Genomic DNA, 13,794 nt, shown 5'->3' with positions numbered 1-13,794 from the left:
TAACGTGAAAAAAGTAATAATTTAAAAAATATAAGTAAGATTGTATTTAATTTGAAATCTGCTTTTCCTACTTAATATGATTTGAAATATCTTTACAAGTCAATAAATATACCTCTACCCTATCATTTTAAATGTCTGCATAGATTTTATCCTGGATTTTAAAAATATTTTACCTTTTCATATGTCAAAGTTCATGTTTGGATAGGCAAATAGACCAAAAGAAGTTGAATTGAGAGTTCTGAAATAAATCCCCAAATCTATGGCCATTTTATTTTCAACAAGGATTGCAACTACACTCAATGGGGAAAGAACAGTCTTCAATAAATGGTGCTAGGAAAACTGGATAGCCACATGCAAAAGAATGAAATTTGAACCCATACTTTATACCATGTACAAAAACTAACTCAAAATGGACCAGTGATCTAAATATAAGAGCTAAAACTTCTGTTTTTAGTGTCAAAGGACCTTATCAAGAAAGTGAAAAGACAACCTAGAGAATAGGATGAAGTATTTGGAAATCATACATTTGATAATATCCTACTTAATAGTGAAAGAATGAAAGCTTTCCTTCTAAGAACAGGAACAAGACAAGACTGCCAATTGTAAGCACTGTTATTAAACATTGTATTGGAACTTTTTGCCAGAGAAATTAGGCAAGAAAAAGAAATAAAAGTCATCCAAGTTGGAAAGGAAGAAATAAAACTTTCTCTATTTGCAAATGATATGATCCTATATACAGAAAATCCTGAAATATCCACCACAAAGCTTCTAGAGGTAATAAATGAATTCAACAAAGTGGTTGGGTATAAGATCCACACCCACAATCAGTAGTTTTTCTATACACTAAAAGAATCAAATATCTAGGAATAAATCTAACCAAGGATGTAAAGGACTTGTATGCAGGAAACTATAAAACATTGCTAAAATAAATCAAAGAAGACTTAAATAGATTAAAGGGCATTCCATGTTCATGGATTGGAAGACTAAATATCATTAAGCTGTTAATATTACCCAAAGCAACTTACAGAGTCAATGCAATCCCAATCAAAATCCGAACAACCTTATTTGCAGAAATGAAAAAGCCAATCATCAAATATATATGGAAGGGTAAGGGGCCCCGAATAGGTTAAACCATTTTGATAAAGCAGAACCAGGTTGGGGGACTCACACTTTCCAGTCTTAAAACTTATTACAAATCCACAGTAATCAAAACAGGGACAGACATATAGACCAATAAACATCCTCACATTTATGACCAACTGAGTGGCAAAGACCACCATAGGTGGCAACGACCACTCAATTTGGATAAGAGTAGTCTTTCAACAAATGGTTATGGGAAAACTGGATCTCCATTTGTAAAACAAAGGAGTACACCTACCTCACACCGTATACAAAAAATCAACTCAAAGTGAATCGAAGACCTAAATATAAGAGCTAGAATTAGCAAACTCCTAGAGGGAAACTAGGGAAGCCTCATCCAGACCTTGGCTAGGCAGTGGTTTCTTAGACTTTATACCCAAAGCACAAGCAACAAAAGAAAAAATAGATAAATGGGACTTCATCAAAATTAAGTACTTTTGAGCCTCAATGAACTTTATTATGAAAGTAAAGTGACAGCTTACACATTGGGAGAAAATATTTGGAAACTACATATCTGATAAAGGTTTACTATCCAGAATATATAAACAAATCCTTCAACTTAACAACAAAACACAAACATCCCAAGGCAAAAGACTTAAATAGTCATCTCTCCAAAGAAGGTGTACAAATGGCCTGAAAGCACATGAAAAGAGATGCTCAATTTTATTAGTCCTCAGGGAAATGCAAATTAAAACCACAATGAAATACAATTTTATACCCATTAGAATGGCTGCTATTTAAAAAAAATGGAAAATAACAGGTGTTGGAGAGGATGTGGAGAAATAGGAATGCTCATTCATTGCTTGTGACAATGTAAAATGGTGCAGCCACTGTGGAAGATTTTTGGCAGTTCCTCGAAAAGCCAAGTATAGAGCTACCATATGACTAAGCAATCCCACTACTAGGTATATACCCCAAAGAACTGAAAGCAGGGTGTGAATATATATTTTGCACACCAATGTTCATAGCAGCATTGTTCACTATTCCGAAAAAAAGATGGGTGTGGATTTTATACCTCTCCACTTTGTTGAATTCATGGTATATACATACAATGAATATTGTTCAGCAGTAAAATGGAATGAAGTCCTGATACATGTGACAACATGGATGAACCTGGAAGACATCGTGTTGAATGAAATAAGTCCTACACCAAAGGACAAATATTGTACAATCTCACGGATTTGAAACAATTAGAATAAGCAAACTCGGAGGGTCAGAATCTAGAATATAGGTTACCAGGGGACAGGGTGGAAATAGGAAATGGGAAGTTAAGGCTTTAAATGTATAGGGTCCTGTTTGGAATGAAGAAAATGTTTTGGTAATGAATGGGGGCATTGATAGCACAACATTTGAATGCAGTTAACAGCACTGAAATATATATCTAACTGTGATTGAAAGGGGAAATGTTAGATTGTATATATGGTAACAATAAAAAAAAATCATGGAACTGCATTACAAAAATGGTGACCTCTAACTTAAGCCGTGGACTTTAATTAGTAGTACAATTATAAAAAGGTTTGTAAGTAATGTTCCATACCAATGCAAGACCTTGGTGGTGGGGTGGTGTATGAGAATCCTGTATTTTATGCATGATTTGTAAACCTGCATCTTCTCTAATAGAGAAAAAAAATGATAAGAAAAAAATGGGAAATAAATCTTGGTGAGGATGTGAAAAAATAGGAATCCTTATACATTGTTGGTAGGAATGTAAAATGGTGCAACCGCTGTCAGTTTGGCAGTTCCTCAGAAAGTTAAAGGAAGAATTGCCATATGATCCAGCAATTCCACTTCTAGGACTATATCCCTAAAATTTGAAAGCAGGACGCCACTGATAACTTGTACACCAATGTTTATGGCAGCATTGTTTACAATGGCCAAAAGGTAGAAACACCTCAAGTGTCCATCAACAGATGAATGGATAAACAAATGTGGTATATCCATACAATGGAATATTATTCAGCCATACAAAGAAATGAAGTGTTGGTACATCTCTATCATTGAACCTTAAAGATATCATGTTGAGTGAAATAAGCCAGACACAAAAAGACAAATATTCTGTGATTTCTCTTTTATGAAATGCCTAGAAGAAGCAAATTCATAGATAGAGAAAACAGAATAGTGGTTACCAGTATTGTGGGGGGGGGGAGGTTATGGAGAGTTATTACTAAATAAGTATGATTTTTGGTTTGGGATGATGAAAATAGTCTGGAAACAAATAGGGGTGAAAGCTACATAGTATTGTCAGTGTAGTTAATGTCAAAGAATTGTCCCCACTTAAAATGGTTAAAATGTTTTTTATGTTATGTATATCTTACCACAATTAAAAATAAATATTTCCTTAAAAAAAATGAAGTGCTGACATTTATAGCGTGGATGTACCTTGAAGACGTGTTGAGTGAAATAAATCAGACACAAAAGAGCCAATATTGTATGATTTCCTTTATACAAAATACCTCAAATATGGAAATTAATTGAGACAGTAGAGTACAGGTTATCGGGAGTTAAGCTGGGGTAGGGTGAGGATGGGGTTATTGTTTAATGGGTAGAGTTTGTGTTGGGGTGATGGAACAATTTTGGTAATGGTTGGTGGCAATAGTAGCACAATATTGTGAAAATAAGTAATATCAATGAATTTCACGTCTAAGTGGTAAAATGGGAAAATTTCATTTTTATTTGTTACCACAATAAAAATGTAAAAATAAGAATAAATTAACATTTAAAATGTTCTCATCCACATTAAAATTTTTTTTCCTATTTTGCTGTTGCTGTATTTTGGTTTTCAGTTATGTAACTCCCACAGATTTGGAGTAATATGCTGCTGTTATCTAAAGTTGTCTCGTGGTGGCAGGCCAGATTTGCCTTGCAGGCCACAGTTGCTAACCTTTGCTTTATACTGTACTCTAAATTAAAAGTATTAAGGATCCCAAGGAGCTCTGTTTATGTGGTTCATAACTATCAATAAATACTGAATTGGAAATTCAGATTTTGGGGGGAAGGAGTTTGAAAGTAAGATTTATTTACTTGCTTACAAGTTTTTTTCTCCTTTCTAAAATTGGTAAAAAATTGCCTCTTCTTTTGCTCTCCTGGATGGGGAGAATTGCAGAAGCAAAAAGAAGTAGGAGTAAAACTGAGAAACTTTTAAAATGCGGGAATACACAAGGTAGATTTCCTTAGTCGTTAGAGCAACAGCATCATTACACATTACCTCTGGTCTGGAAATCTCTGCTGTACACTCATGAAAGGGAAAAAGGCAAAGAAGTCTTAGTATTATTATGAAAACAATTTTGACTTTCTAGATCCCCCTGAAAGGGTCTTTGTGACCTCCAGGGATCCTCAGACCATACTTTGAGAAACTACCGCCCCCAGTACATAGTAGGTGTTCAATAAAAGTTGAATGAATGAACACGGTTCATAATGTCTACTGATATTGGTATAGGGAAGGTAGACAACATAAATTAAGTGCTCAGTTTATGTTATGAGAGGTAAATGCTGTAGCAATTTAGAGAAAGGGCAGTTGACAAGAGCTCAGATAGCTGTGAAAGAAATAACTTTAAGAAAGATTTTTTTCCTAACCTTTCCAACTTAAAACAAAACAGACGAGAATAACCTTGATAATCCATGAAAAAGATTTTGTTGGAAACTATTCTTTTCTGTCCTAGAAATCTCCTTAAGTTTTCTGAACTTTGTATCAGAAGTCTATTTAAAAAGCACAAAAGAGTACACTCAGAATTTTCAAAACTGGGTTTTCCCTGTGAAAAACAGATACAGTAACAAGGAAGTTACTCAATTAAGTATTGGGGAATTACCTATGGGCATACATATGTATTTGCAGATGAATTTCTGTTGTATTGATGAAAGAGTTAAATTTCTTTATGATACTGTCCTCTTTTGGCTAGAGCTAATAATGTTTTAATGTAGAAGTCTTTAATGATTTCCCTTTTCACTCCAAATGAATGTTTTGATGTTTCAGATTCGTTACATTTCACAAACACAAGGCCTGCCAGCTGAATATCTTCTCAGTGCCGGGACAAAAACAACCAGGTTTTTCAACAGAGATCCTAATTTGGGGTACCCACTGTGGAGGCTTAAGGTCTGTCTTTCCTCCTTTGCTACCTGTTCCTGTACTTTTCCCCACAGCTTTGGATTCAGAGTTCGGTTATTAAATTCTCGAGGGTGGGGTAGGGCAGAGGAGAGGGTGAAGTATGTTTTCAGGAGGAAATACTTTGAAAAATTATTTTATTGTACCCATTTGGCCTTATCTAAACATATTAAGTGTCAAACAAAATATTAAGTGTCAGTTCAGTTGGCTGAACTGAGAGGGAGTGTGGACATTAGTGTTTGTCATTAGTGATGTGAAGACTAATGACTGATTTTTAGAGAATTGTCAATAAGCATGATAACACTCAACATTATTTTTCTAACTGCCCATACTTAAGCCTTATATATTTTCTCAAAATGAATATCTTCTTTTTACTTCTGAATCTGCTCCTTTAACTTGAGAAATCTCTGAATAATTTGATTCACCCTGTGGCTCTGTGCCTTCTTAGGCTGTTGAACACTAGCATTTGTAATATAAATTCATTTGAAATTAGCTTTAAGAGAAAAATGATCATTTTACTTTTTTCCTGTTAATATTCTTGAGGAACTGTGCTTCATCATTGCATTGCATATTTGTTTATCACTTTTGAAAGGGTGGCCAGATATCAAGGCCACATCTCTCCACCAGAGGATTTTATGGTTGTAAATTACTTTCATGTTTGCTGTCTATTGTTGGCAAGTTGATGATATTCGTTTCTTTGTGTTCTGGTTTTAATTCAAAATAAAATGTGAAAGTAACACACAAATAAGAATTTTTTAAAAAATCATATTTTATAGACACCTGAAGAACATGAATTGGAGACTGGAATAAAATCAAAAGAAGCTCGGAAGTACATTTTTAACTGTTTAGATGACATGGCTCAGGTGAGCATGGGAAGTTTCAGAAATCTAGACATTTATGTATGTCTTTAATCTGAGACATACTTCCTTTGGTAATACTAAAGACAAATTTAATGGTATCTTTCTAGTATACATTCTCAGTTTTATAGAAAAATTACATTTCTGCCATATATTAAAAGAACATTTTAATCCTGAGAAAAATACTTTGGAATTATATATTTCTCCCCTGCTTTTTTTAAAACTGATTTTGTTCCAAGTCAGTATTTTGAAATGTCGTTTATGAAAGTTTACTTATCTCTACTAAATACTTAAGTGCTAACATTTATTGAGTGCTTATCCAAACTGTTAAAATTCTTTACACTTTTCATTTAATCTTTTCAACAATAGAAACTTTTTATATTTAAGTAGTAACAATCACTTTTGCTTAACTTGTTTGCTTCCGAATTTTGAATAAAAATAACTTATTTGGCTTTATTCTACCAACAAATTTAGGTGAAGATTTTAAATATGCCGCATAAAAAGAGTTTCTTCCTATGAAAATGATTATACTAATAATTTTTATTAGTGTCAGCATTAAAGTTTAAGTGATGAAGTATAATATTTTAAAATTTTGCTTGGAAAGGTGAATATGTCCACGGACTTAGAGGGAACAGACATGTTGGCAGAGAAGGCAGATCGAAGAGAATACATTGATCTGTTAAAAAAAATGCTAACAATTGATACAGATAAGAGAATTACTCCTTTGAAAACACTTAACCATCAATTTGTGACAATGACTCACCTTCTGGATTTTCCACATAGCAATCAGTGAGTATGGTATAGTTTGGGGCATTTTGCTATGATATGGTTCTCATTTGGGATACTCTGTTTCATTACCAACTTATAGTTAAATGGAACTATCCAGTGAGCAGGAAATTGAGTGCTTGTGTATTTGGCTCACGGATGCTTTTCCTTCTCATTGAAAATTCATGAGATTAAAAATTGAATGTTTTTCCCTCTTTATAGTTATATAAAAATTATTGATTATTTTATGTGGGAGTATTTGGGAAAAAACTTTGATCCGAGTTCATCTTAAGTTATTTGCTATATGTTTAAATCTCAGCACTCGTTTATTTCAGTGAATCTAATCTCTTTTTCAGCGTTAAGTCTTGTTTTCAGAACATGGAGATCTGCAAGCGGAGGGTTCACATGTATGATACAGTGAGTCAGATCAAGAGTCCCTTCACTACGCATGTTGCTCCAAATACAAGCACAAATCTAACCATGAGCTTCAGCAACCAGCTCAATACAGTACACAATCAGGTATTCAGTAAACAATTTTGAAATTCAAGCTTAAGTGGGATAGCATAAAATAGTAAGAGTACAGGACAAGTAAAGAAACCAGTTTTTGCTTTGATGGTCTTATTACTTCCTAAGAATTAGCTGTTTGACAAAAGTGTTGGAAGATTGGGTTGCTGATAAATAGTATCACAAAATCATTATTAATGCTTACCAGTCACATGCTGACAGAAATTAAGTTCAAAGGCCAAATCCATGGCCCAATAGTCTTAGCACAATCGAATAAATAGTACCTGATTTCTGTTAGTTGTACTGACATTAGCCACATTTCTCTTATGTGTTGAAGGATATCAGTTTCTTTAATGAATTTGGCTTCATATCCTTTTCTTTCCAAATGTCCCAGAAGGCTACCTTTTGCGTAGTGCTTGAATAAAATTTCCCCAATTGTATTAGCCAAGTGATCAGGTATCTTAGGACAGGTAGTGTTGTTAAGAACACAGCGTTGCCAAGCTCCTGTATCTTTTATCTCTCTGGTACAATCTTTTTTTTTTTTTTTTTTTTTTTTTTTAATTAAATTCAGCTTTATTGAGATATATTCACATACCATACAGTCATCCATGGTGTACAATGAACTGTTCATAGTACCATCATAAAGTTGTGCATTCATCACCCAATCTATTTTTGAACATTTTCCTTACACCAGAAAGAATCAGAATAAAAATAAAAAGTAAAAGAAAAAGGAACACCCAAATCGTCCCCCGCATCCCACCCTATTTTTCATTTAGTTTTTGTTCTACTCATCCATCCATACACTGGATAAAGGGAGTGCAATCCACAAGGTTTTCTCAATCACAGTGTTACCCCTTGTAAGCTACATTGTTATACAGTTGTCTTCAAGAGTCGAGGCTACTGGGTTAGAGTTTGATAGTTTCAGGTATTTACTTCTAGCTATTCCAATACATTAAAACCTAAAAAGGGTTATCTGTATAGTGCGTAAGAAAGAATGTCCACCAGAGTGACCTCTCAACTCCGTTTGAAATCTGTCAGCCAGTGAAACTTTATTTTATTTCATTTCACATCCCCCTTTTGGTCAAGAAGATGTTCTCAATCCCATGATGCCGGGTCCAGATTCATCCCTGGGAGTCATATCACACATTTCCAGGGAGATTTACCCCCCTGAATGTCAGGTCTCACGTAGGCGGGAGGGCAGTGAGAAGAGGTGGATTTGCATTTGCTTGCTAACCAGGGATATTTACATTTAAGTTTGTTACTGAAAATGTAAGCTTCCAAATTTCTTAGCTAGATCTACTTCTTAAATGAAGAGCTTTGAGATTTGTTGGTAATCTCACATCCAACAACGTTTTGCACAGAAAGAAGAGATTAGGGTTTATATGGCCCCAACCAGTACAGGATCATTTTTTTTTTTTGTTCTTGGTTTGCTTATTTGACCTTATAATATCTATTAAATTTAGGAATTGGGAAATCTTAATTTCTTAAGCAGAGAGTTATTTCAAAGACAGTCAACATTACATTTTTAAACTTTGTTCTTTGTTTTTCTAGATAGAGTCTATGTGTATAACAATATTGTTATCACTGCTGTATACCAATATACAACTCTAATCCTTTTGTTTTTTAGGCCAGTGTTCTAGCTTCCAGTTCTACTGCAGCAGCTGCTACTCTTTCTCTGGCTAATTCAGATGTCTCACTGCTAAACTACCAGTCTGCTTTGTACCCATCATCTGCAGCACCAGTTCCAGGAGTTGCTCAGCAGGGTGTTTCTTTGCAGCCTGGAACCACCCAGATTTGCACTCAGACAGATCCATTCCAACAAACATTTATAGTATGTCCCCCTGCTTTTCAAAGTAAGTGGGGAAACTCCTAAATTATATGGTATTATATCAGACCTAGCTGCTTTAGGCAGATCCTTACTAGGCATCTAGTTGTTTTGTTCTTATCTTTGATAAGTTTAAACTCTGTCTCTGATAATGAAGGTAACTGAAATTAGGTGATATCACAAAATGGATTTTCCCTTTTTACATTGCTTATTTATCTAATTATGATATTACCTGACAGATTATAATGTTTCCATAATTGAACTGCCTGATACCAGTTTTTTCCCATTGAGGCCTTGTACCAGTGTCAAATATCTTCTGTGTAAGTGTGTATCTCTCAATATGCAGAATATGTAGATCTTGAAAAATTGGTTGTAAATGAAATTGCCATATATTGAATCTTACTTCCCCTATTCCATTATAAAATAAGAATTAGTTTTCCAAGTAAAAGACAATTTTATTCTAAAATGTAGAAATTTTATTGTAAAATGTAAAGATCATTTTTTATTGAACTGAAAAATTCTATAAGCTTGAGGTGCTTGTGTGGGTAAAGCGTTAGGATTATCCACTTCAGCTTATGAATCGTATCGTTCCTGCAAACTCCTATCAGCAGAGGAACAAAATAGCTGAAGTGTGTTGCAATACCATTTTAATTTTCATATGCCCGTTCTTCCTCATTTTCTCATTATTGTACTGTAATCCAGTTCATCTGGTTCCTTTTTTCTGAAATGTGGGAAATGTGTGTTTTTTGGTTGCTGAACCATTTAAAAGGTTAAATTATTTTAAGAAAATATTTCTGACTACACACTTGACTTCCTCAATAAAAAGTCAATGTCAGTACCCTGTTGGGAATTCAGGCTTCTCAGGACTTTATGTAGAAGCAGGTAGCATTTTTATCTTTTTACTTTGGCTACTTATTGATTGTGACTTTTTTGTTTGTTTGGTTTCTGACAGAGTCGGAGCAAGCAGAAGGCAAAGAGGGGCTAGGGAAAACTGAGAGATTACCGGGAGGACAGGAGAGCAATAGCCATGTAAACCAGGGAGAGACGACAGGGAGAGCAGAGGAGCAGATTCGAAGCCCGTAAATGCAAATTTAGCCTAATTTAGCAAATTATTTTCTGCGTATACTTCACAATAGTAAATACTATTCTTTGGGTTGTCATATGTTGAGTAATTCTTCTACTGAACTTAGCAAACTAGCCCCCACCTTTGCCAAAATGAGTTTCATTGGGAAAATTTTCACATGGGACTCTGAAGTTCTCTTCTTCTCAGATGATACTTAAGGGGTAGGGCAGAAGAACTTTTGAGTTACTTAACAAAACAAAATGTAAACTGAAGAAGTTGAGGGCAAAAGTAAGATAACCCCTTTTGGTATAATTAGATAAATATAAGCTTTGGGAATTGTTTTCCCTATCTAGGAAGTGTAAATAACCTGAGGAACTAGGTAAAGCAAAATTTAAAATTTCCAAATGAAAGGGACTTTTGAATTTAAGATGAAGAAGATGATGATGATACCTGATATGTTCTACTGTATGCCAGATATTGTTTTAAGTGCTAGTACATGTATTAACTCATCCTCATAACAAACCTAGGAGGTTGCTATCTGGTTCTCTGGTATCCCCAACCAGAAAAAACTAAGCACTATTCTGTCAACTGCTCAAAGTCTTATAACTAGTTTGGTAAAACCACAATTTGAACCCAAGCAGTGGGTTCATTGCTTATGCATTTTTAGATATTATTCTATCCTGCCTCTCAGTATTTAATCTCAAATACCTGTAAAGAGTTTTCAGTTGCCTTGCCGGCCACAACCATATGCTGGTTTCTGCCCAGCAGTCCCTTATTCCAGGTTGCCCACTGTTCTCTCACCATCTGCTATTTTACAAGAGGTCTATACATAGAGGAGGATAGACTCTCATCAATTAAGCAGTTTTACTTTTCTTTCCATACTTCCATGGTTCTTTATTTAATAATGAACTTTGTCCCTACAAAACACACACCCCCTCTCTAATCCTTGATTCAGGGTAGGGGGAGAAGCTTCCAAAAGTGTTACCTTTGGCTAATTCTTTTTTTCCATTTGTGGTTTCCTGAAGGAGCTAGTCTTAAACCAACTTGACTGTCGTGGCTTACTTAGCCTAAGTTACTGTAGCAATCTGATTTTTCTTTAGAGTCACATTTTTGTAGGTCAATTCTATAAATACTAGTTTCCATACTATTCCAGTTGATCAAACTGATGTACATTTTTCTCAGTGGTAACTATTGTTTTGTAATTTCATCCCATTTTACTTCATCACTATGGAATCCATAGATGGGCTTCTTTAGTGAACATTATCTTTTGAAAGTTTGCCTCCTCAGTTCCTACCAATTTGTAGAAGACTATTACAATAATTATGTCTTGTAGTTAGCTATGTGTCCCAGGAATACAGACAATAATTTTGATGTTGCTTAGTTTTCTTATTATATAGAATAGTGTAAGGGAGCACGAAGGGCAGTTTTTTAATCTTGATATATGGATTTGTTACTTAAATATATATATATATGTAGCATTTTAAAAAAGTTGCTTTTAGAGTATTTTAATTGAGATTTTACTCTTCCCTCTTATTTTGTACATTTCTGAATTGTATTTTCCTTTATGCCAATCTTTTAGCACAGTGCTAGTAAAAATTACTGAAAATTGGAAGACTGATTTACTGAAAATAACAGTATAAGGGTTTATGAGTTATGCTCATTTGATACCTATATACTAGTAGTAAGAGAAATTAGTTGGTGATAGCTTAAAAAATGTCACCAAAAGAGTCTTCTAATGAAAATAGATGTATCCTTACTTAATAACTGTTGATGAATTGGAGACATAATAGTAACTTCAGTTGTCTGCATTGAAAGTTTTGATAGGTAGGTTTAGGAGAGAGCTTTCCAATCTCTCTTCGTAAGTGTTGTCAAAAGGGAGAACATCTTGAGCTCCTTTTTTCCCCAGGATAAGATATTGTAAGAAACATTTATTTAGCATCTGTGCTCAATGCATAATGAATAAAAAGATGAATGAGACATAGTCACTGTTCTAAAGTTTGTCATGGTGAAGCCGAAATTACAGGCCTTTCCTGAAAACATTTTGTTAAAAAGATTAATAAAAGCAGCAAAGAATTCTCAATTTCCCACACAAAAGAGCCTTATTAGAAGGCTGTCAATGACAAGGAGCAGATTTCCTAAAATAAGTAGAAGAAAGTGTATCTGTAAACCAAAATGTCTATATTTTTAATACTTTTGTTCTAAGTTTGAGTTCTTCAGTTAGTGCTGGTTAAAGATAAAATATATGACTAAATTGGGAACTGGGTCATATTTCTTAAGGAATGGAGAAAACATCCCCTTGAAACATTCTAAACACAAGGATAACTTAGATTATAAATCACTGAGGTTTTCGTAATTTTTCTTATCTAATTTATCAGAAGTAATAATTATATTTAAATATTTGCTTTTAATTGATTACAATTGAATAAACACTTAAGGTTTTTTCCCCTTAGTGGATTAAAAGGTGAATGTAACTTAGTGAAGGGTGGTGGTGGTTGTTTTTGTTGTTTTGCCTATGTTGTTAATGGGGATGAGTGTTGTGTTTTTAAATTTTGTTGGATAAAGAAAGAATTTAGAATTCCCTTAAACCATCCCTCCCTGTATCAAATATTTTCCCATTAATCCACCCTGAAGGGAACCAATTCTCCCTTTTTTTAAAACTCCCAAGACTTTGATGAAACTCCTTTCTAGGACTAACGTCTGAGTAGTAAATTATTTGAACAGAAATACTAAAACAAGAAACAAACAGCAACAACAACAAAAAACTAAAGAAACAGAATCCACAGACCTAGCAAAGCAATTTAACTGTGATGTTATTTTCAACAGCTGGACTACAAGCAACAACAAAACATTCTGGATTCCCTGTGAGGATGGATAATGCTGTGCCAATTGTACCCCAGGCGCCAGCTGCTCAGCCACTGCAGATTCAGTCCGGAGTTCTTACACAGGTAAAAACCATAGCAACTTGGATACTTAATATTGCTGAAGCACTATTGAGAATCAGATATTTTGTCCTAGATAATGGTATTTGCTATGACTATAAAATCTTTCTTGGTCATGATTCAGTGGATTTAAAAAGAAACTTCTATATGGAATGATACCCATATTCCTAACATTATTGCAACTCGACCAGTGTCTTCCTTAGACTTGGATAAATATCCAGACATTGAGAAATTGTCTTTTGAGTAAGTTTGCTCTCATTTGGGGAGATGAAGTTAACTTTTTATTATGTTGGATATCTTGAAGGTTTAGTACATGTGACATTTTGACTCTAAAGTATAAGTTTCCTCCTTTGTTCCTTAGTGTCCCTTGTGCTTAATCTTTCAGAATTTCTTCATGGTTGAGAGGCTGGATTACATGAGGATGCCTCTTCACGTATTACATTCCTCCTTGTGTTTAACCAGGCTGTAGAAAGCTTTAAAACATTATATTTGCCATGGAATATGCAACGAAGACAATCAGAAACCTTATGAAGTATTTATATAAGCAGCAAATATATTTTAAATTCTGTAGGTAAATGTTTGTGGACCCTGACACATAGGGA

At 34.3% G+C, this 13,794-nt stretch overlaps 1 protein-coding gene across 3 annotated transcripts in view; it reads left to right on the top strand.

Moving 5' to 3' along the window:
* HIPK1 (homeodomain interacting protein kinase 1) overlaps positions 1 to 13,794 on the top strand; it is a 74,731-nt gene that overhangs the window by 47,045 nt on the left and 13,892 nt on the right. For all 3 annotated transcript variants that reach the window (XM_037826320.1, XM_037826318.1, XM_037826319.1), the window contains exons 4-9: positions 5,111 to 5,230; positions 6,016 to 6,102; positions 6,701 to 6,885; positions 7,218 to 7,380; positions 8,993 to 9,218; positions 13,077 to 13,198. In XM_037826320.1, the coding sequence (XP_037682248.1) occupies positions 5,111 to 5,230; positions 6,016 to 6,102; positions 6,701 to 6,885; positions 7,218 to 7,380; positions 8,993 to 9,218; positions 13,077 to 13,198 (903 nt within the window). The remainder of the gene's footprint in view (positions 1 to 5,110; positions 5,231 to 6,015; positions 6,103 to 6,700; positions 6,886 to 7,217; positions 7,381 to 8,992; positions 9,219 to 13,076; positions 13,199 to 13,794) is intronic.

This window comes from Choloepus didactylus, chromosome 2, assembly GCF_015220235.1.
Source record: "Choloepus didactylus isolate mChoDid1 chromosome 2, mChoDid1.pri, whole genome shotgun sequence".
Classification (NCBI taxonomy): Eukaryota; Metazoa; Chordata; class Mammalia; order Pilosa; family Megalonychidae; genus Choloepus; species Choloepus didactylus.
The sequence above is the reverse complement of the archived record's forward strand: the minus strand, read 5'-3'. Positions and strand labels throughout refer to the sequence as shown.